At 44.3% G+C, this 24425-nt stretch overlaps 1 protein-coding gene and 1 long non-coding RNA gene across 2 annotated transcripts in view; one reads left to right on the top strand and one right to left on the bottom strand.

Moving 5' to 3' along the window:
• Window positions 1-24425, bottom strand: part of klf12b (Kruppel like factor 12b) — a 147230-nt gene that overhangs the window by 42425 nt on the left and 80380 nt on the right. The window contains exon 3 of the mRNA XM_061879762.1: window positions 5821-6349. Coding sequence (XP_061735746.1) covers window positions 5821-6349 — 529 coding nt within the window. The remainder of the gene's footprint in view (window positions 1-5820; window positions 6350-24425) is intronic.
• The window catches only part of LOC133538287 (uncharacterized), a 256247-nt gene continuing 246918 nt past the window's right edge, over window positions 15097-24425 (top strand). The window contains exon 1 of the long non-coding RNA XR_009802964.1: window positions 15097-15709. This is a non-coding gene — a long non-coding RNA (uncharacterized LOC133538287). The remainder of the gene's footprint in view (window positions 15710-24425) is intronic.

Consider the following 24425-nt stretch of genomic DNA (forward strand, 5'->3'; position numbering starts at 1 on the left):
GTTGCACAATTTTAAACCTTCATTTCCTGGACAGAAGAAGTCAAACAAAAGCAAATCTTGTGAGACTGAAGTTTTTGGAGCATCTAAAGCAGGGCGGATCAGGCCCATGAACAGGTTTTATTCAGCCCGCGGGATGAGTCTGCTAAGTATAAAAATTAACTTGAAATGTTTTAATGAAATAAACAGCTGTTCTAAATGTGTCCACTAGATGTCGCAATAGCAATTCCTTGTATCTCTGTAGATGATGCTGCATATGTACAAAATTAACCACATGATGTTAGTATGTCAGTCGAGGAAAATGATCAAACTACAAAAATAACATCTTGTAATTGTTGCGATCTGTGACTCAGATCTTCACATGTTTATTTTTCCATCTTTGTTTCATTCTCTTCTGACCCACTTACTTCCTGTTTAGTCCGTTACCATGGTTACACATTGATTTCACCTGCTCCTCGTTTTCTACACACCTGGTTCTCCTTGATTTCTCCCTATATAAGCTTTCCTCTTTTCTTTGTTCAGTCTCGGATCCTAATTTGCCCACGCGCATCAGTGACGACTCTCATCATTCGTATGTATTTTCTCGCTAGCTCTCACGCCAAGCCACTTTATTGTCTAGCTTTCATGCTAAATGTTTTGTTTACTCTTTCTCTTTACACCAGTATTTTTGTTCATAGACTTTTGTTATTAAATAAATACCTTATATCTTACTTTTGCTGTGTTCTGCTTCGACGCATCCACGGGAAAACCACACCGGCATTGCCATGCCGAAGAAGAGTCCTCACAGTAGGATCCGAGCATCAAAATGTTTTTCCGCGTCGAAACCACGGGAGGAACCCTTCGACTTGGGTTTGTGGTTGGAGCTCGTGGCTTGGGAGCAGGAAAGACTTGACTGTGGGCCTGAAGTCCCCTCCGAAGCCGTTCGCGCTGCCCCGAAGAGGCGGGGGGTCCAGTGGAGAGGTCCCCCGCACGGCAGTAATGTTCCAGCACCACTTATTCCTCCCCATGGACACAGCAAGTTTCACCCCGTCCAGGATTCACCCGTCATTACCGGTAATCCTGCTTGTTTTTTTTCAAATCATTCCTTAAGCTGCCATGACACTTTTTCTGACACAAGCGATGACGTCAATTGGGGAACGCCCACCGGTGACGCAACACCGGCCTCTGTTGATGACATTTTTTCAGAAGATTTTTATATTGTGGACAGTACTTTTCATTCCCAACCTTTTTCGAATACCAATAACATTTATGATAAAATACGTAATTATCAGGATATTTTTTCTCATTATTCTAGTCAACCTCAGTCACCTAGTTTTTCTCCTACACCTCCTTTAAAACCTCATTCTCCGGCCAAGTCCAAGGTGTTTCCTCCCTTTTCTAAAGGAAATTCTGGACAAATTAAAGGGGAGGAGTCGGCCCGCCTCCAAGCCTCCCACCACCCTCCCTTAAGGTCAGTCCCTGACCATAGGGAACGGGTCTGGGATCCCCGTCTGGAGGAAGGGGCTATGACCTATAGCTGTGCTACGGAGGTAGCACAGATACTACCCTCTAAACCACAGCCACCATGTAGACCTCCTCCACCTGTTTTTCCCCCGGCCAAATCTCAACGGCCTTGTAGACCTCCTCCACCTGTTTTTCCCCTGGCCAAGTCTCAACGGCCTTGTAGACCTCCTCCACCTGTTTTTCCCCCGGCCAAGTCTCAACGGCCTTGTAGACCTCCTCTACCTGATTTTCCCCCGGCCAAATCTCAACGGCCTTGTAGACCTCCTCCACCTGTTTTTCCCCCGGCCAAGTCTCAACGGCCTTGTAGACCTCCTCCACCGGTGTTCGGACTCGCGAGGTCATTACCTCCAGCACGTCCTCCACCACCGGTGTTCTGCACTGCTCCCAGTCTGGTTCTCACACCAGCACATGACTCTCGCCTGGTTTTCAAGCCAGAATTAGACTCTCGCCTGGTTTTCACACCAGAAAATGTTTCTAGCCTGGTTCTCAAGCCAGCACTAGACTCCCACCTGGTTCTCACACCAGCCTCCGACCCAGAACTGGTTCTCATACCAGTTACAGACTTTAGCCTGGAGCCCACTCCAGTACCAGCTCCAGAGCTGGAGCCTACTCCAGTACCAGCTCCACGCCGCCAAGCGCCGGTACCAGCTCCACGCCGCCAAGCGCCGGTACCAGCTCCGCGCCGCCAAGCACCGCCGACGACGGGGCTGGAGCCCACACCAGCGTCGACGACGGGGCTGGAGCCCACACCAGCGTCGACGACGGGGCTGGAGCCCACACCAGCGTCGACGACGGGGCTGGAACCTTCACCTGTGTCGACAGGGCTGGAGCCCACTCCAGTGCCAGCTCCTCGACAAGCGCCGGTACCAGCTCCACGCCGCCAAGCACTGCCGACGAAGAAGCTGGAGCCCACACCGGCGCCGACGATGAGGCTGGAGCTCACACCAGTCACGACTCCTGCGGCTCCCAGGCCGCCTCCGACGACTCCTGCGGCTCCCAGGCCGCCTCCGACGACTCCTGCGGCTCCCAGGCCGCCTCCGACGACTCCTGCGGCTCCCAGGCCGCCTCCGACGACTCCTGCGGCTCCCAGGCCGCCTCCGACGACTCCTGCGGCTCCCAGGCCGCCTCCGACGACTCCTGCGGCTCCCAGGCCGCCTCCGACGACTCCTGCGGCTCCCAGGCCGCCTCCGACGACTCCTGCGGCTGCAGCACCCGCATCATCCTCGCCAGCTGCACTCGGGCCTGCTTTGGCTGCAGTCCCCGCACCCTCGTCTGCTGCTTCCAAGCCTGCTGGGATTTCGGTGCTGAGGCGTCGTCCACCACGTCGACCACGGGCGTGGCCTCTGCGAGGTCATCCTCCTCGCCAGACACTCCCTCCTCCATGTCGGCCACGGATGTGGCCGTGCCCGGGTCGTCCGCCTCGCCGGGCACCTCATCCTGCGAGGCGGCCACTAATGTGGCCTTTTCGAGGTCGCCCGCCAAAACTTGTTCGGCAGCAGCGTTCCACCCGCCGCCGCCACATGATGTGTCCTCGGTGGATTCGGGGACATGCGATCTGGCGACCCTCCACCGTGGCCTCCCTCCGCCCTCCCTTCGTTTGTGGACTTTCTGGTTTTGGGGAGGGGGTTCAAGTTTTTGTTTTTGTTTTCTTTGAGACATCTGGAATCTGTCTTTTTGGGGGGGGGAATACTGTTGCGATCTGTGACTCAGATCTTCACATGTTTATTTTTCCATCTTTGTTTCATTCTCTTCTGACCCACTTACTTCCTGTTTAGTCCGTTACCATGGTTACACATTGATTTCACCTGCTCCTCGTTTTCTACACACCTGGTTCTCCTTGATTTCTCCCTATATAAGCTTTCCTCTTTTCTTTGTTCAGTCTCGGATCCTAATTTGCCCACGCGCATCAGTGACGACTCTCATCATTCGTATGTATTTTCTCGCTAGCTCTCACGCCAAGCCACTTTATTGTCTAGCTTTCATGCTAAATGTTTTGTTTACTCTTTCTCTTTACACCAGTATTTTTGTTCATAGACTTTTGTTATTAAATAAATACCTTATATCTTACTTTTGCTGTGTTCTGCTTCGACGCATCCACGGGAAAACCACACCGGCATTGCCATGCCGAAGAAGAGTCCTCACAGTAATATGATTTTGATATAATTTTTTTAACTTGATGGATTGAAAAATAATGAGTTGAATGATGAACATTATCACATCATTTAGTCAGAAAATATAGGTAACAGCAAATAAATTATTAACCACAACATGTACGTGTAAAAAAACCCTAAGAACATTATGATTTGTACATTTGTGCTTGTTCTATTTTCAAACAAAGAAAACAATTTGAAGTTGTCTTTATTTTTAAGTTATCGTGCCGTGATTTCACAAGTCCGGCACACTCGGGAGTAGATTTTTCTCCATGTGACCCCCTATCTAAAATGAGTTTGACACCCCGATCTAAAGGCTTTTCAGACTTGCCCTTATGTGGGCTCTACCGAGGATGTCGTAGTGGTTTGTGTTGTGGTTTGTGCAGCCCTTTGAGACACTAGTGATTTAGGGCTATATAAATAATCATTGATTGATTGATTGATGGGCTTCACGGTGGCAGAGGGGGTAGTGCGTCTGCCTCACAATACGAAGTTCCTGCAGTCCTGAGTTCAAATCCAGGCTCGGGATCTTTCTGTGTGGAGTTTGCATGTTCTCCCCGTGAATGCGTGGGTTCCCTCCGGGTACTCCGGCTTCTCCCACCTCCAAAGACATGCACCTGGGGATAGGTTGATTGGCAACACTAAATTGGCCCTAGTGTGTAAATGTGAGTGTGAATGTTGTCTGTCTATCTGTGTTGGCCCTGCGATGAGGTGGCGACTTGTCCAGGGTGTACCCCGCCTTCCGCCCGATTGTAGCTGAGATAGGCGCCAGTGCCCCCCGCGATCCCGAAAGGGAATAAGCGGTAGGAAATGGATGGATGGATGGATGGATGATTGATTGATTGATTGATTGATAATAACCACCGAACAGAAAATGTTACTTGAAGCTGAACTCATCGCAACAAGTAAGAATAACCATAGACCAGAAAATAGAATGCATCGAAACGGGCGATGTGACGATAAAACTGGAAAAGAAACTTGTCACAACATGTAATGACAACCATGGAACAGGAAATGGAACTAATTGCGACAAGTGATGCTAACCATAGAACAGGAAATGGAACTAGTATCGACATGTTATGTTAGCCATAGAACAAGAAATGTAACTAATCTCGACATGTCATGATAACCATAGAACAAGAAATGGAACTAATCGGGACATGTTATAATCGTAGAATTGGAAATGCAACTCGTCATGACATGTGATGATAACCATAGAACAGGAAATTAACGCGATGTGACGATAAAACTGGAAAAGAAACTTGTCACAACATGTGATGACAACCATGGAACAGGAAATGGAACTAATTGCGACAAGTGATGCTAACCATAGAACAGGAAATTGAGCTAATCTCGACATGTTATGCTAACCATAGAACAGGAAATGGAACTAATCTCGACATGTCATGATAACCATAGAACAAGAAATGGATTTAATCGGGACATGTTATAATCATAGAATTGGAAATACAACTCGTCATGACATGTGATGATAACCATAGAACAGGAAATGGAACGAATTGCGACATGTGATGCTAACCATAGAACTTGAAATGGAACTAATCTAGACTTGCAATGATAACTTATAGAACAGGAAATGGAACTAATCACAACATGTAATGATACCCATAGATCAGGAAATGGAACTTTTCAAAACATGTGATGATAATCATAGAACAGGAAATGGAACTTATCAAAACATATGATGATAATCGTAGAACAGGAAATGGAACTCATCATGACATGTGATGATAACCTTATAACAGGAAATGAACTATTTGCGACAAGTGATGATAAACATAGAACTTGAAATGGAACTAATAAAGACTTGCAATGATAACTATACAACAGGAAATGGAACTAATCACGACATGTAATGATAACCATAGAACAGGAAATGGAACAAATTGCAACAGGTGATGCTAACCATAGAACTTGAAATGGAACTAATCAAGACTTGCAATGATAACTACAGAACAGGAAATGGAACTAATCACGACATGTAATGATAACCATAGAACAGGAAATGGAACTCGTCAAAACATGTGATGATAACAATAGAACAGGAAATTGAACTAATCATGCATGACATGTGATGCCAATCATAGAACTTGAAATGGGACTAATTGAGACATGCGCTGATAACCGTAGAACAGGAAATGGAACATACCTTTGCCCTGGCTCTTGGCGTCGTCCAGCAGAGGTAGCATGATGGCGTTGTTGAGGCTGGAGGGCGAGCGCACGGCGGTGGTGTACATGAGGGGCAGCGACTGCACCACCACAGGGATGCGGCGCACGTGACTGCCCAGCTTGCCCATAGCCTGCAGGCCCAGCGGGCTGGACGGAGGCGGCGGCACAGAGTGCAGGATGTGCAAATACGGCTGACCTCTCATCCCGCCGCCGGGCGCCACCAGAGGGCCCGGCGAGAGCAACGAGGAGGCCGAGGTGATGACGGACGGCGACGAAGAAGAAGAGGACGAGGACAGAGACGACGGCGAGAAGGCCGATCTCCGCGGCGAGGACGACATGATGTGGGAGGACGAGGAGGGGCGGGGCTTGTTGATGGACAGGTCCACCGGCTCGGTCTGCGTGTGGAAGTGCAGGTCGTGAGCAAGGAGGTCTTCCGGGGGCTCCGCTTTCACTCTGCTGAGGAAGAAGGGCACGCCGTCCATCGCGGAGTAAGGATGCACTTTGAGAGACTGAGAGAGGACAGACGGAGATGTCAATTAGACACATCAGGATTTTCAAAATAAAAGCTTCCTTAATGAAAGTTTGGATTTAGTTGAGTGACAGGACCGCTCACACAAAATCAACAGTAACTCACTTTAGGAATACAAACATCCATCATAGCCTGACTCTTGCTTTTACATCCAAATTCAATAGTATGCCTCAACTTGTCAAAATATATAGCATGCATGCTATGCAAACAAAACAACTTTTCGATGGTCCTTCAAAACCCACAGGATTCTTGTCACAGGACAATTACATTCTATGTTTTGTCCACTTCCGCTGCTCACAAATAAAAATGTTATCTGACAAGTGGAACTCGTATTGATGCTCCGTTCCAGCTGCAGCTATCCATGATTTTAATTGTTACACTTTGTTCCAATGATTGGATAGAACCTTTGCTAGCCTCTATACCGAGATTCCCCAACATCCTTGAAATAAACACCTTCGTTCTTCATTTCTAAGAAACACACATTATCAACATTGAAGTTGCACTTCTAACATGTGTGCATTAATAAAAAATAAAATAAAAAACTGCCCCCAAAACACACACACACACACACACACGTCTTTCCGACTTTGTGTGGACCCACGTTTGGTCAGTAGGTTGAGAGGGCCCCCCTTTCCACTATAGCTAGAAGGATGAAAACAATATATCTAGCACTAAGATGGGAGTAGAGAGTTGCAACTTCACTTCAGAATGCAAAACACACAAAGTAAAAAAAATATTTTACTTCTGTAGTTGTGAGGACACACGCACACACACACACATGTCTTTCCGACTTTGTGTGGACCCACGTTTGGTCAGTAGGTTGTGAGGGCCCCCCTTTCCACTATAGCTAGGAGCATGAAAACAAAATATATTGCACTAGATGGGAGTAGAGAGTTGAACTTCACTTCAGAATGCAAACACACAAAGTAAAAAAAAATGTTTACTTCTGTAGTTGTGAGGACACACGCGCACACACACACACACACACACACACACACATGTCTTTCCGACTTTGTGTGGACCCAGGTCTGGTCAGTAGGTTGTGAGGACCCCCCTTTCATCTATAGCTAGAAGGATGAAAAGAATATATCTAGCACTAGATGGGAGTAGAGAGTTGAAACTTCACTTCAGAATGCAAAACACACAAAGTAAAAAAAATAGTTTACTTCTGTAGTTGTGAGGACACACGCACACACACACACACACACACACACACGTCGTTCCGACTTTGTGTGGACCCACGTTTGGTCAGTAGGTTGTGAGGGCCCCCCTTTCCAGTATAGCTGGAAGGATGAAAACAATATATCTAGCACTAGATCGGAGTAGAGAGTTGCAACTTCACTTCAGAATGCAAAACACACAAAGTAAAAAAAATATTTTACTTCTGCAGTTGTGAGGACACACGCACACACACTGGTTATCATTTGGAATGGGGAGCAAGTTTTTGATCATGACTTGTGGGGACCACCCTTTCTACAGGTTGTGGAGGCATTAAAAAAAAATGAGGTAAAATGGTCACTGCCCAGTTAGCTCATACACGTCTTTAAATCTCTGGATTGATGAAGTAATGTGCTGATCAGTGTTACTGGGGACCTGGGGAAAAAGGAGTAAATATGGTTCATGGGGAACAAATTTAAATGATTTTGCATTATTCGCACAAATTTGTACGTGACTACTGAGGACCATTTAAAAAAAAAAGTTCAAATTAAATATGACATGATCCTGATAATACAGCACTACAACTGTCCTCTTATAGGAAATTTCACCACGTAATATTAAACCAAATCCTGCATCTTCTTTGACATTACTGAAAACCGCTATTTAGCAGTAGTGAAGTTGTTCGCAACACCAACTACCAGATATAGAAGGATCTAGAATGGATCTGACTATCATTTTTTGACCCCATACCGTCAAAGGTCCACTAAAGGTGACGTGTAAACAGACCGATGTCCCCATTAAGTCAGCATTGCCAGAACACACAAACACACACACACACACATGCACGCACACACAAACACACACTTGTATTTGTCGCCTTCTTGAGACCTCTGAAAAAAACCTACCTCTTTAGGACCACCTTTCTAGATTTATGTTTGTATATGAACAATAGCGACTGATTATGCAAATCTAAAAAAGGTAAGCATTTAGTTTTTTGTTTATTTTTTTATATTTTTTTGTATCTGGTTGTTAATCTTCATTGTTTACTTCAAGTTATTTCAGTATGTCTCTATTTACATACTTATTCATTTTTTTTTTGTATTAATTTTGGCCAAAGGAGACATATTTCAATTTCTTACACACACTTGTTATTTCATATGTTAGCCAGAGGGGGAGCACTTCAAATTTTTACACACACTTGTTATTTCTTAGGTTGACCATAGGGGGAGCACATTTAAAACTGACACACCGTCAATTCTAAAAATCCCTCCTTTTTGGGACCACCCGCATTTTGATAGATTTCACCACTAGGGGTGCAATTCTCTATTAGATGCAATTGTTTTTGTATTGGGCAGCACGGTGTTACAGGGGTTAGTGTGTATGCCTCACAATCCGAAGGTCCTGGGTTCGATCCTGGGCTCGGGATCCTTCTGTGTGGAGTTTGCATGTTCTCCCCGTGACTGCGTGGGTTCTCTCCGGGTACTCCGACTTCCTACCACCTCCAAAGACATGCACCTGGGGATAGGTTGATTGGCAACACTAAAAACTGACCCTAGTGTGTGAATGTGAGTGTGAATTTTGTCTGTCCATCTGTGTTGGCCCTGTAATGAGATGGCGACTTGTCCAGGGTGTACCCTGCCTTCCGCCTGAATGCAGCTGAGAAAGGCTCCAGCACCCCACCGCGAGTAGAAAATGGATGGATGGATGGATTTTCCCGTATCGGGACCATGTCCGAACTTGTTCACCGTTCCTCATATGGAACGTGAACATGTCGAGATTAGGTAATTTAATCCTTAATATAAATCATAATAACAATTATGCAAGTGACCTTTTTAAAACTTGTATTTCCCATTAGGATTTATTACCATTGCAATTGGAAGGTCAATACATTTTAATTAACCTAAATAGCTAAACAAATCAAAATAAAATGGACTGAATCTATGTGAGCAAAAACTTTCCTTCATAAATATTAAACATCAGTTCACTTCACCAGCTGGAAAACATAAATCTGACGTTTTGTTTTGTTGTCTTTTTGCTGCCATCATTTTCCAACAGCTCATCTTGCTCATTCGGTTTGAAGCCAAAATATGCCCACTTTTTTTGCTTTGCCATCATTTTTTTCCCTCTCCTAATTTCCTTTGCCTTGCAGTCCTTCTTATTAGTGACAAGTGTGTGTGTGTGTGTGTGTGTGTGTGTGTGTGTCTGTGTGCTAAACTCACAGAGACAAAAGTTCCGGATGACTAGCAAGAGGGTTCACTTTTTTCATTTACATTCTGCTATTGATAAAAAATGCTCAGAAGTTGAGAGCGGAGTGAACCCTCTTGCACCGATTGGAAGCAAACTAACAGACGTTGCAATTTATCGATCTTTCATTTATCGTCAGATTAATTCGTTTACTGATTAGCGTCCCAGTTTTAATTTTCTTGAAGGAATCAATAAAGTACTGTCTATCTATCTATCTATCTATCTCTATCTATCTATCTATAATAAATAGAAGTTGAGAAATAGTTGAAATGTTTGGGTTAAAAAGAACACATTACTGCTTTAAAACTTCTGTCGCATTCGGTAGTTTCTCCACATCTTGTTTTCAAAAATATATAGCAAGCGAACGAATAATATTTATATAGCGCTTTTCTCGGAGTGAACCCTTTTGCACCGACTGGAAGCAAACTAACAGACGTTGCAATTTATCGATAGTTCATTTATTGTCAGATTAATTCGTTTACTGATTAGCGTCCCAGTTTTAATTTTCCTGAAGGAACTTTCTTGAAGGAATCAATAAAGTACTATCTATTTTATCTATCTAACTATCTATCCATCCATCCATCCATCTATCTATCTATCTATCTATCAGTCCATCCATCCATCCATCCATCCATCTATCTATCTATCTATCTATCTACAGTATCCATCTATCTATCTATCCATGATAAATAGAAGTTGAGAAATAGTTGAAATATTTGGGATAAAAAAAACACATTACTGCTTTAAAACTTCTGTCGCATTCGGTAGTTTCTCCACATCTTGTTTTCAAAAATATATAGCAAGCGAGCAAATTATATTTGTATAGCGCTTTTTTCTAGTGAAACCCAATATCTAAGTTACATTTAAACCAGTGTGGGTGGCACTGGGAGCAGGTGGGTAAAGTGTCTTGCTCTAGGACACAGCGGCAGTGATTCGGATGGCGGAAGCGGGAATCAAACCTGGAACCCTCAAGTAGCTGGCACGGCCACTCTACCAACCGAGGTATGCCGCTCCAAATACATTATTTTAGGAACGTACGGCTAAAATTTGGTTAAAAATCTGTTTTTGTGGTTTACTTTGAAATTAAAAGGTATGGAAGCAAAATGTGCGGCTCTAAACTTCAACATGCGTTCATCTCCAAACGAATAGGATTCTTGCTGTGACCGTATGTCAATTATTAAGGGTTACTGTCACCTCCTTGGTGTCTGTCGTTTGTACTTTTCTTAAATAAGTAGCTTAGATCAGTGATTTTCAACCACGTGAGATAGTGTCTGGTGTGCCGTGGGAAATTATGCAACTTCCCCCATTGGTCCAAAAAATAGTTTTTGCAAATCAATAATTATAATAATTGCCATTGTCTAGTTGTGCATGTGCTGTGTACAGCTTGGCAGGGTTTTCAAACCTTTTTTTCAGTGATGTACTCCCTGTGAACATTGTTTTAATTCAAGTACCCCCTATTCAGAGCAAAGCATTTTTGGTTGAAAAAAAGAGATAAAGAAGTAAAATACAGCACTGTGTCATCAGTTTCTGATTTATTAAATTGTGTAACAGTGCAAAATATTGCTCATTTGTAGTGGTCTTTCTTGAACTATTTGGAAAAATAGATATAAACATAACTTGTTGAAAAATAAACAAGTGATTCAATTATAAATAAAGATTTCTACACATAGAAGTAATCATCAACTTAAAGTGCCCTCTTTGGGGATTGTAGTGAAGTGAAGTGAAGTGAATTATATTTATATAGCACTTTTTCTCTAGTGACTCAAAGCGCTTTACATAGTGAAACCCAATATCTAATTTTTTTTACATTTTAAACCAGTGTGGGTGACACTGGGAGCAGGAGGGTAAAGTGTCTTGCCCAAGGACACAACGGAAGTGACTAGGATGGCGGAAGCGGGGATCGAACCTGCAACTCTCAAGTTTCTGGCACGGCCGCTCTACCAACCGAGCTATACCGTAATAGAGATCCATCTTGATTCATGAACTTAATTCTAAACATTTCTTCATAAAAAAACACCAATATTTATGGAACATGTCCACAAAAAATTATCTGTCAACACTGAATATTGCATTGTTGCATTTCTTTTTCACAGTTTATGAACTTACATTCATATTTTGTTTAAATATTATTCAATAAATATATAATTTTGAATTGTTGCTATTTTTAAAATATATTTTTTTAAATCTCACGTACCCCTTGGCATACCTTCAAGTACCCCCAGGGGCACGCGTACCCCCATTTGAGTACCACTACACTAAGGTAACTCCATATCAGTGTTTGTAGAAGTCGGAACGCGTCAAGGATAATTTGTTGTGATCCCAATATGCAAAGCACAGCGGGAGACAGCGTGCAGGTAAAAAAAATGTATGTAACGCTTAAACTAAAAATGAACAAAAGGCAAGTCCTGCTAGGAAAAGGCACTGATGCATAGGGATGGCTACGCAAAACAAAAGTAAAACTGAACTGGCTACAAAGTAAACAAAAACAGAATGCTGGACGACAGCAAAAACTTACAGCGTGTGGAGCAGAGAAGGCGTCCGCAAAGTACATCCCTACATGACATGACAATCAATAATGTCCACACAAAAAAGGATAGCGTACACACAACTTAAATAGTCTTGATTGCCTCAACAAAGCAGGTGCGGGCAATAGCACTCAAAGGAAGGCGTGAAGCTGCTACAGGAGAACACCAACAAAACAAGAAAGGGTCACCAAAATAACAGCGCAAGACCGGAACTAATGCATTACACACTCAAAATAAGGCACGACAACCTAGTGGAGTTTCATTTTTGAATGTTTTCTGCTGGTGGTGTGCCTTTGTACCTTTTTTTAGGGGGAAAAATGTGCCTTGGCTCAAAAACGGTTGAAAAAGACTGACTGGAGGAATGGGCCTTAAAAGCTTCAAGAAAATTTAATAATCAGACTTAAGGAAAAAAAACAAAAAACTTTACTTCTTTGATGTTTGATGTCGTCTTTCTTCTTTTCTTCAAGCATGCCAAGTTGCGCACGGTCAAAACAAATAGGATTCCAAAGCCAAATAAGAGGGTTGGGGGGGCGTCATCATTTACTCTCCCTGAGCAGCCCCTGAACGAAGGATGGATTGAAATGTGCAAGGAACTTACGCACCTTTAACCTTTGACCCCTACCAGTTACTTTGGACGCCTATCCAAAACAAATAGGATTCTTGCTGGTTAGGGTTAAATCCTAATAGGGGAGATGGGTCATCATCTCCTTTCCCTGAGCTGCCCCTGAATGAAGGATGGATTGAAATGTGCAAGGAATTGACGCACCTTTGACCTTTGACCCCCCCACCCCAGCCACTTTGGACGCCTATCTAAAACAAATAGGATTCTTGAAGTGAAAACCTTGAAGTAAAAGCCAAATAGGGGCAGGGGGTGATCATCTCCTCTCCCTGAGCTGCCCCTGAATGAAAGTTGGATTGAAATGTGCAAGGAACTGACGCACATTTGACCTTTGATCCCACCACCCCCTTGAGGTGCCTACCCAAAAACAAATCAGATTCTTGCTGTGAAAACCTTGACGAAAAAGTCAAATATCTCCTCGCCCTGAGCTGCCCCTGAACAAAGGATGAATTGAAATGTGCAAGAAACTGACTCACCTTTGACCCCCACCCCAGCCACTTTGGACACCTATCCAAAACAAATTGGATTCTTGCTGTGAAAACCTTGACGTAAAATCCAAATGGGGGGGGGGGGGGGGGGGTAATCATCTCCTCTCCCTGAGCTGCCCCTGAACGAAGGATGGATTGAAATGTACAAGGAACTGACGCACCTTTGACCTTCAACCCCAACCCCGGCCACATTGGACGCCTATCCAAAACAAATAGGATTCTTGCTGCGAAAACCTTGATGAAAAATCCAAATAGGGGAGGGGGGTCATCATCTCTTCTCCGTGAGCTGCCCCTGAACAAAGGATGGATTGAAACGTGCAAGGAACTGACGCAACTTTAACCTTCGACCCCTCCCCCCAGCTACTTTGGAAGCCTATCCAAAACAAATTGAATTCTTCCTGACAAAAACTTGAATTGAAAGCCGAATAATTGGGGGGGGGGGGGGGGGGGGGGGTAATCATCTCCTCTCCCTGAGCTGCCCCTAAACGAAGGATGGATTGAAATGTACAAGGAACTGACGCACCTTTGACCTTTGACCCCAACACCAGCCATTTTGGACGAATATCCAAAACAAATAGGATTCTTGCTGTGAAAACCTTGAAGTAAAAGCCAAATAGGGGCAGGGGGTAATCATCTCCTCTCCCTGGGCTGCCCCTGAACCAAACATGGATTGAAATGTGCCAGGAACTGACGCACCTCTGACCTTTGACCCCCCAACCCAGCCACTTTGGGCTTCTATCCAAAAGTAATAGGATTCTTGCTCGATCAAAGGAAAGCATGGGAAGGTAACTAGCAAGCTTACATCATCTCGTGATGCGCCTCCTCTCGTTTCCTCCGGTTTTCCATCCATCCACCCCCCCACCCAGATATCGTGGCGGTCTTGCCCCCCTTCCCCACTCCCCACCCCACCTAAATCTCCTTTGTGACAGTGGAAAAAACATATGGGCTCAATTTCCTGGCCTCCTCTCTGGCTCAGCTGTATCTGCCGTGTCCCAACACTCTGTAACACGAGCCCTCTTCTGCGACCCTGAACGCATCACAACTTCTTCTTCAGTCCTTCCACGTTGGACGATAAAAGCAATAGTGATCTTTGTCCGAATCCAAAGCGTGTGACACGCGTGTTCCAAATGTGGGAGTGTTGATCCCAACAGTGAGGTCTTTCTTTCAGAGGCTGAGTCACGTTCAGGCCCCTTTAGGGAGAGAACGCCCCCCCACCCCCCCAACCCCACATCATACCCATAATGCTTATTTCATCTCCAAGGATCTAGAAAATGTTCTGTCGTGTATTCTCATCCCCACTCTTCTTGGCGGGACTCACATTTCTTTTTCCTTACGTCATGCCTGTGGATTTGTGGCGTTTTATTTATTTTTTTTCTCCTTCTTCTTCTGAGTAAATTTTTTTTTTTTTTCTTTTTGGAGTAGCAGCCTGCTATTTATACTCCGAGCTCGTACATTAGCCTGCAGGAAACGTTGCCAGCTGATGAACACAATCGAAACCCTGTTTACGCCGTGACGCCCCTCGCTACCCTCGCTGATGGAAAACAAACGTGACCCTGTCAAACACGCCCCTGGGATGACCTCACAGCCCCGCCCCGCCACCCACGGTCGGGTTCATCTCCGGGTCAGTGGAACCGGGTCAAGGTTTACGATGCACGGTTACGGTCTGCCTGCCTGACGGAACCACCCACTCTGTTCTCACTAAACAAATATGTAACGATACCACCTATGACTCCTAAAAGCTAGGCATCAACCTCTTTTAGTTCACTTTCTTATTTTTGCCAGGTGTGTGATCTACAAAGGGTCTCTAATTAGGTCAAAAAATACTATTGGCATTAACATATGACAACATGTCAACGCCGGGAGGAAGAGGAGAGAAGACGTATGGGGAAATTTTATATTTGACGTCAAACCTATTTAGCTATTGCTAAAGATGGAACATTTGGCAGAAATACCGGACAATTCCACAAACTTTATGGCTGGCTCACATCGTGGTCACTCCGTGGTCACGTACGACCGCCAGACACTTCTGGATGTGGACATATCGGGCCGTTTTGGACTGATAGACGCGTGCGTGCTAAACATGCTAACTAGCATGGGAATACGTCGGCGGCTACATCCAGCGGCCTGTGAAGCAGGGGAGTATAGTAGCAGCGGGGGCCGTCTACAGAGCAGACGCCAGCAGTGTGATCGGAAACGCGGATGCCGAGCGGGGCTAAAAACAAAGCAGAAGGCTAATCCCCACAGAACCCCACTTCCCTCCATCCCGAAGACGGATTTAGATGGAAAATGCGAGACTACTGGTCTGGGTAAGGAGTCAGTTAAATTAGAACAAGTTTTTTCTGCTTTGAGTGTTTCAGAGTTGGACATGTGTTTTACTGAGGTGGCTAACTATGATGCGTGCAGTTTATCAAAGCAACAAACAAACAATCGGAAAATCCTCGTTACTGAGGTGGCTAACCATGATGTGTGCAGTTTATCAAAGCAACAAACAAACAATCGGAAAATCCCTGTTACTGAGGTGGCTAACCATGATGCGTGCAGTTTATCAAAGCAACAAACAAACAATCGGAAAATTCCTGTCGTATCAATTCCTAGATATGGTCGTAACCATACTAAATGCACTGGGCATAATAAACACAACATTATTAATATTGCTACTACGGATAATTTGATCAAAAACTCCCTAAAACAGCCCACTACCTATAATATAGGTTTTTTAAACATAAGATCATTGTCTCCTAAAACGTTGTTAGTTAATGATATTATCAGAGACAACAATCTTAACGTCATCGGTCTCAGCGAAACCTGGCTTAAACCAAACGACTTTTTTGCGCTAAATGAGGCATGTCCTCCTAACTTTACACATGCGCATATTGCCCGTCCGCTCAAAAGGGGTGGGGGGGTCGCACTAATATACAACGAAAACTTTAACCTTAGTCCTAACATAAATAATAAATATACATCGTTTGAGGTGCTTACTATGAGGTCTGTCACACCACTGCCTCTACACCTGGCTGTTATCTACCGCCCCCCAGGGCCCTATTCGGACTTTATCAATGAATTCTCAGAGTTCGTTGCTGATCTAGTGACACACGCCGATAATATAATCATAATGGGGGACTTTAATATCCATATGAATACCCTATCGGACCCACCGTGCGTAGCGCTCCAGACTGTAATTGATAGCTGTGGTCTCACACAAATAATAAATGAACCCACGCATCGCAACGGTAATACGATAGACCTAGTGCTTGTCAGGGGCATCACCGTTTCCAAAGTTACAATACTCCCGTATACTAAAGTATTGTCCGATCATTACCTTATAAAATTCGAGGTTCAGACGCATGTTCGTCAAACTAATAATAATAATAACTGCTATAGCAGCCGCAACATTAATACAGCCACAACGACAACTCTTGCTGACCTACTGCCCTCAGTAATGGCACCATTCCCAAAGTATGTGGGCTCTATTGATAACCTCACTAACAACTTTAACGACGCCCTGGGCGAAACCATTGATAACATAGCACCGCTAAAGTTAAAAAAGGCTCCAAAAAAGCGCACCCCGTGGTTTACAGAAGAAACTAGAGCTCAGAAATTATTATGTAGAAAGCTGGAACGCAAATGGCGCACGACTAAACTTGAGGTGCACCATCAAGCATGGAGTGATGGTTTAATAACTTATAAACGCATGCTTACCTTAGCTAAAGCTAAATATTACTCAAATCTCATCCACCGTAATAAAAACGATCCTACATTTTTGTTTAGTACGGTAGCATCGCTAACCCAACAAGGGACTCCTTCCAGTAGCTCAACCCACTCAGCTGATGACTTTATGCAATTCTTTAGTAAGAAAATTGAAGTCATTAGAAAGGAGATTAAAGACAATGCGTCCCAGCTACAACGGGGTTCTATTAACACTGACACGATTGTATATACGGCGGATACTGCCCTCCAAAATAGTTTCTCTCGTTTTGAGGAAATAACATTAGAGGAATTGTTACAACGTGTAAATGGAATAAAACAGACAACATGTTTACTTGACCCTCTTCCTGGGAAACTGATCAAGGAGCTCTTTGTATTATTAGGTCCATCAGTGCTAAATATTATAAACTTATCACTCTCCTCGGGCACTGTTCCCCTAGCATTCAAAAAAGCGGTTATTCATCCTCTTCTTAAAAGACCTAACCTCGATCCTGACCTCATGGTAAATTACCGACCGGTGTCTCACCTTCCCTTTATTTCAAAAATCCTTGAAAAAATTGTTGCGGAGCAGTTAAATGAACACTTAGCGTCTAACAATCTATGTGAAACCTTTCAATCTGGTTTCAGGGCAAATCACTCCACGGAGACAGCCCTCGCAAAAATGACTAATGATCTATTGCTAACGATGGATTCTGATGCGTCATCTATGTTGCTGCTCCTCGATCTTAGCGCTGCTTTCGATACCGTCGATCATAATATTTTATTAGAACGTATCAAAACACAAATTGGTATTTCAGACTTAGCCCTGTCTTGGTTTAACTCTTATCTTACTGATAGGATGCAGTGTGTCTCCCATAACAATGTGACCTCGGACTACGTTAAGGTAACGTGTGGAGTTCCCCAGGGTTCGGTCCTTGGCCCTGCACTCTTCAGCATCTACATGCTGCCGCTAGGTGACATCATACGCAAATACGGTATTAGCTTTCACTGTTATGCTGATGACACCCAACTCTACATGCCCCTAAAGCTGACCAACACGCCGGATTGTAGTCAGCTGGAGGCGTGTCTTAATGAAATTAAACAAAGGATGTCCGCTAACTTTTTGCAACTCAACGCCAAAAAAACGGAAATGCTGATTATCGGTCCTGCTAGACACCGAACTCTATTTAATAATACAACTCTAACATTTGACAACCAAACAATTATACAAGGCGACACGGTAAAGAATCTGGGTATTATCTTCGACCCAACTCTCTCCTTTGAGGCACACATTAAAAGCGTTACTAAAACGGCCTTCTTTCATCTCCGTAACATTGCTAAAATTTGCTCCATTCTGTCCACTAAAGACGCTGAGATCATTATCCATGCGTTTGTTACGTCTCGCCTCGACTACTGTAACGTATTATTTTCGGGTCTCCCCATGTCTACCATTAAAAGATTACAGTTGGTACAAAATGCGGCTGCTAGACTTTTGACAAGAACAAGAAAGTTTGATCACATTACGCCTGTACTGGCTCACCTGCACTGGCTTCCTGTGCACTTAAGATGTGACTTTAAGGTTTTACTACTTACGTATAAAATACTACACGGTCTAGCTCCATCTTATCTTGCCGATTGTATTGTACCATATGTCCCGGCAAGAAATCTGCGTTCAAAGGACTCCGGCTTATTAGTGATTCCCAAAGCCCAAAAAAAGTCTGCGGGCTATAGAGCATTTTCCGTTCGGGCTCCAGTACTCTGGAATACCCTCCCGGTAACAGTTCGCGATGCCACCTCAGTAGAAGCATTTAAGTCTCACCTTAAAACTCATTTGTATACTCTAGCCTTTAAATAGACTCCCTTTTTAGACCAGTTGATCTGCCGTTTCTTTTCTTTTTCTTCTATGTCCCACTCTCCCGTGTGGAGGGGGTCCGGTCCGATCCGGTGGCCATGTACTGCTCGCCTGTGTTTCGGCTGGGGACATCTCTGCGCTGCTGGTCCGCCTCCGCTTGGGATGGTTTCCTGCTGGCTCCGCTGTGAACGGGACTCTCGCTGCTGTGTCTTGGATCCTCTTTGGACTGGACTCTCGCGACTGTGTTGTATCCATTGTGGATTGAACTTTCACAGTATCATGTTAGACCCGCTCGACATCCATTGCTTTCCTCCTCTCTAAGGTTCTCATAGTCATCATTGTCACCGACGTCCCACTGGGTCATTATTGTCACCAATGTCCCACAGGGTGTGAGTTTTCCTTGCCCTTATGTGGGCCTACCGAGGATGTCGTGGTGGTCTGTGCAGCCCTTTGAGACACTAGTGATTTAGGGCTACATAAGTAAACATTGATTGATATGTGGCTGTAGACAACCTCCTAATGCAGTTATAACTACTTTCACAAGTATCTCACGATTCAGGGACTACAATTAAATTATTTGTGCATGTAGAATTATTATATTGTATTGTGGCAAGGGGCGTGGTCCGCGCGTACCCTGCGGGCAAGGTGTGTGCAGCGATCGGCCATGAAGCAGCTGACAGGAGCGCAGAAGACCTTGACAGGGGGGGAGAACGCGGAAGACACGCGAAGGAGGGCAATCGGCTGAAAAGCCGAACGGACGGACAGACGGAAAGAAACATTTATTGGAAAGTCCGAAACTATATTTGGAACTGTAGTAATGCTTGTGCTTGGGTTCTTCTAATCACAGGAAATGGCAGCACACTTCAGGCAGCGTTTACAATGTTTAATATATTTTTGTTACACTCAAATATAGTTTCGGACTTTCCAGTCCGTACTTGCAATAAATGTTTCTTTCCGTCTGTCCGTGCATTCGGCTTTTCAACCGATTGTCCTCCTCCGCATTTCTTCCGCGTTCTCCCCCCTGTCAAGGTCTCCTGCGCTCCTGTCAGCTGCTTCATGGCCGATCGCTGCACACACCCCGCCCGCAGGGAACGCGCGGACCACGCCCCTTGCCACATGTATACTACTATACCATGGGTGTCAAACTCTGGCCCGCGGGCAAAATTTGGCCCGCCGTGTAATTTCATTTGGCCCTTGAGGCTGTATGAAATTAACATTAGAGCTGGCCCGCCGGTTTTATACAGCGGCGCTGCCGCTGTAACACCGCATTCACCACTAATACTCATACTTGCCAACCCTCCCGATTTTCCCGGACTCCCAAATTTCAGTGCCCCTCCCGAAAATCTCCCGGGGTAAACATTCTCCCGAATTTCTCCCCATTTCTACCCGGACGACAATATTGGGGGCGTGCATTAATGGCACTGCCTTTAGCGTCCTTTACAACCTGTCGTCACGTCCGCTTTTCCTCCATAGAAATAGCGTGTCAACACAGTCACATAATATATGCGGCTTTTACACACACACACAAGTGAATGCAACGCATACTTGTTCAACAGCCATACAGGTCACACTGAGGGTGGCCGTATAAACAACTTTATCAATCTTACAAATATGCTCCACACTGTGAACCCACACCAAACAAGAATAACAAACACATTTGGGGAAAACATCTGCATCGTAACACAACATAAACACAACAGAAGAAATACTCAGAACCCCTTACAGCACTAACTCTTCCAGGACGCAACAATATACCCCCCCCCCCCCTCACCCCCCCAAGCAATAATTAATGTTTTACTCATGCACTTTCTCTTGCTACTTCAAGGCTTGAATAGTTGATTAATTTGTTATTGTTATTTTATTTGCAAATTTATTATTAGCCTGTGGAAAATGTTAGTGAATTGTGAATTATATTTATATAGCGCTTTTCTCGAGTGACTCAAAGCGCTTTACATAGTGAAACCCCATATCTAAGTTACATTTAAACCAGTGTGGGTGGCACTGGGAGCAGGTGGGTAAAGTGTCTTGCCCAAGGACACAACGGCAGTGACTAGGATGGCGGGAGCGGGAATCGAACCTACAACCCTCAAGTTGCTGGCACGGCCACTCTACCAACTGAGCTATGCATTTTGATTTTTACCTCAATGGGCTGCAAATAGAAAAGAGGCATTCAATTTTTATTTAAATGTTATTTGATATGCCATTGATAGTTTTTAATGATTATTATTTAAAACTCGATTTTACATGTCACTAAAACGTTATATAAGCCTTGCTTGTTCAATATTAAATGCAAAACTTGTTTGGGTCCCTATTAAAAGGTGAATTTGTTCAACCTCGGCCCGTGGCTCCGTTCAGTTTTAAATTTTGGACCACTCTGTATTTGAGTTTGACACCCCTGTACTATACTATTGTATACTTGCCGTGGTGTGGGATTTGAGCCGAGGATGTCATTGTGGCTTGTGCAGCCCTTTGAGACATTTGTGATTTTGTTCTATATAAGTAAACATCAGGGCTTCATGGTGGTAGAGGGGTTAGTGCGTCTGCCTCACAATACGAAGGTCCTGAGTAGTCCTGGGTTCAATCCCAGGCTCGGGATCTTTTTGTGTGGAGTTTGCATGTACTCTGGCTTCCTCCCACCTCCAAAGACACGCACCTGGGGATAGGTTGATTGGCAACACTAAATTGGCCCTAGTGTGTGAATGTTGTCTGTCTATCTGTGTTGGCCCTGCGATGAGGTGGCGACTTGTCCAGGGTGTACGCCGCCTTCCGCCCGATTGTAGCTGAGATAGGCACCAGCGCCCGCCGTGAATAAGCGGTAGAAAATGGATAGATGGATGGATAAGTAAACATTGATTGACTATCATTACACATTCTCCATGTATGACATGTAATGATGAATAATATGTGTCTATTCGACCCCTCCTTTGCAGTATTGCGTCATTTCGGGCTTTTTGGATGTAAATATGGAAGATTATAAATACGTGGGAATTGCACTAGCCTCCTAAGTGAACAGATAAATAAAAGTCTCAACTTGATTTAATGTTTGTGCCTTCTAAAACCACAGAATGTTCAGACTTTTTGGCCCCCGTCGCCAAATACCCGCGGCTCAAAGACGCGAGTTGACTATCTACTCATTTATATCTGTGGCTGACGAACGTGTTGCTGCACTGTACTGTTATTTATGTTTCTCCTGATTTATATATACACATGTTTGTGTGTATTTGGTGAACATCGTTTTGTCTTACTAATTTCGACGGTTCTTTTGTTGACATGTAAAATCTTCCGCTCCTCCCTTGTCTCATTTTGTCCACCAAATGTTTTATACTGGGCCTGAATGCACAAAGGTGCACTTTGTTGATGTTATTGACTCGTTGGAGTGCTAATCAGGCATATTTGGCCAGTGCATGACTGCAAGCTAATCGATGCTAACATGCTGTATGTACATATAGCATCATAATGCCAAATTTTTTGGTATATTTGAGCTCATTTAATACTCTTAACTTTTATCCTCTTTGTATATAATTTAGTTTTTGCATGTCTCATGACACATTATCCATCCATCCATTTACTACCGCTTGTTCCCTTTTGGGGTCGCGGAGGGGCGCTGGCGCCTATCTCAACTACAATCGGGCGGAAGGCGGTGTACACCCTGGACAAGTCGCCACCTCATCACAGGGCCAACACAGATAGACAGACAACATTCACACTCACATTCAAACACTAGGGCCAATTTTGTGTTGCCAATCAACCTATCCCCAGGTGCATGTCTTTGGAAGTGGGAGGAAGCCGGAGTACCCGGAGGGAACCCACGCATTCATGGGGAGAACATGCAAACTCCACACAGAAAGTTCCCGAGCCTGGATTTAAACCCAGGACTGCAGGAACTTCGTATTGTGAGGCAGACGCACTAACCCCTCTGCCATTATCTGTATGTAATATTGCCTGCATGTCAGATAGTTGTTCGTGTGCCATGTTGTTCCAGACCACAGAAAACATTACATAGCTTGGCAAAGATTGTAATAAATCTATTTAATTTGGACACACACATCTATACATTTGGCCATTAAAAGCCAGAAATTTCCAGGAGTTATCTCACCTTCTGAAGAGCCTCTGATTTACTAATGGTTTCTAATGTTGTAAAAATGTGAAGAATAAAATTTATATTTTAACATTATTCAATCAATCAATCAATCAATCAATGTTTACTTATATAGCCCTAAATCACTAGTGTCTCAAAGGGCTCCACGAACCACAACACAAACCACTACGACATCCTCGGTAGGCCCACATAAGGGCAAGGAAAACTCACACCCAGTGGGACGTCGGTGACAATGATGACTATGAGAACCTTGGAGAGGAGGAAAGCAATGGCTGTCGAGCGGGTCTAACATGATACTGTGAAAGTTCAATCCATAATGGATCCAACACAGTCGCGAGAGTCCAGTTCAAAGCGGATCCAACACAGCAGCGAGAGTTCCGTTCACAGCGGAGCCAGCAGGAAACCATCCCAAGCGGAGGCGGATCAGCAGCACAGAGATGTCCCCAGCCGATACACAGGCGAGTAGTACATGGCCACCGGATCGGACCGGACCCCCTCCACAAGGGAGAGTGGGACATGGGAGAAAAAGAAAAGCAACGGCAGATCAACTGGTCTAAAAAGGGAGTCTATTTAAAGGCTAGAGTATACAAATGAGTTTTAAGGTGAGACTTAAATGCTTCTACTGAGGTGGCATCTCAAACTTTTACCGGGAGGGCATTCCAGAGTACTGGAGCCCGAAATGAAAATGCTCTATAGCCCGCAGACTTTTTTTGGGCTTTGGGAATCACTAATAAGCCGGAGTCCTTTGAACGCAGATTTCTTGCCGGGACATATGGTACAATACAATCGGCAAGATAGGATGGAGCTAGACCGTGTAGTATTTTATACGTAAGTAGTAAAACCTTAAAGTCACATCTTAAGTGCACAGGAAGCCAGTGCAGGTGAGCCAGTACAGGCGTAATGTGATCAAACTTTCTTGTTCTTGTCAAAAGTCTAGCAGCCGCATTTTGTACCAACTGTAATCTTTTAATGCTAGACATGGGGAGACCCGAAAAGAATACGTTACAGTAGTCGAGGCGAGACGTAAAAAACGCATGGATAATGATCTCAGCGTCTTTAGTGGACAGAATGGAGCGATTTTTTGCGATATTACGGAGATGAAAGAAGGCCGTTTCAGTAACGCTTTTAATGTGTGACTCAAAGGAGAGAGTTGGGTGGAAGATAATACCCAGATTCTTTACCGTGTCGCCTTGTTTAATTGTTTGGTTGTCAAATGTTAGAGTTGTATTATTAAATAGAGGTCGGTGTCTAGCAGGACCGATAATTAGCATTTCCGTTTTTTTGGCGTTGAGTTGCAAAAAGTTAGCGGACATCCATTGTTTAATTTCATTAAGACACGCCTCCAGCTGACTACAATCCGGCGTGTTGGTCAGCTTTAGGGGCATGT

This window comes from Nerophis ophidion, linkage group LG19, assembly GCF_033978795.1.
Source record: "Nerophis ophidion isolate RoL-2023_Sa linkage group LG19, RoL_Noph_v1.0, whole genome shotgun sequence".
In the NCBI taxonomy this organism is placed as follows: Eukaryota; Metazoa; Chordata; class Actinopteri; order Syngnathiformes; family Syngnathidae; genus Nerophis; species Nerophis ophidion.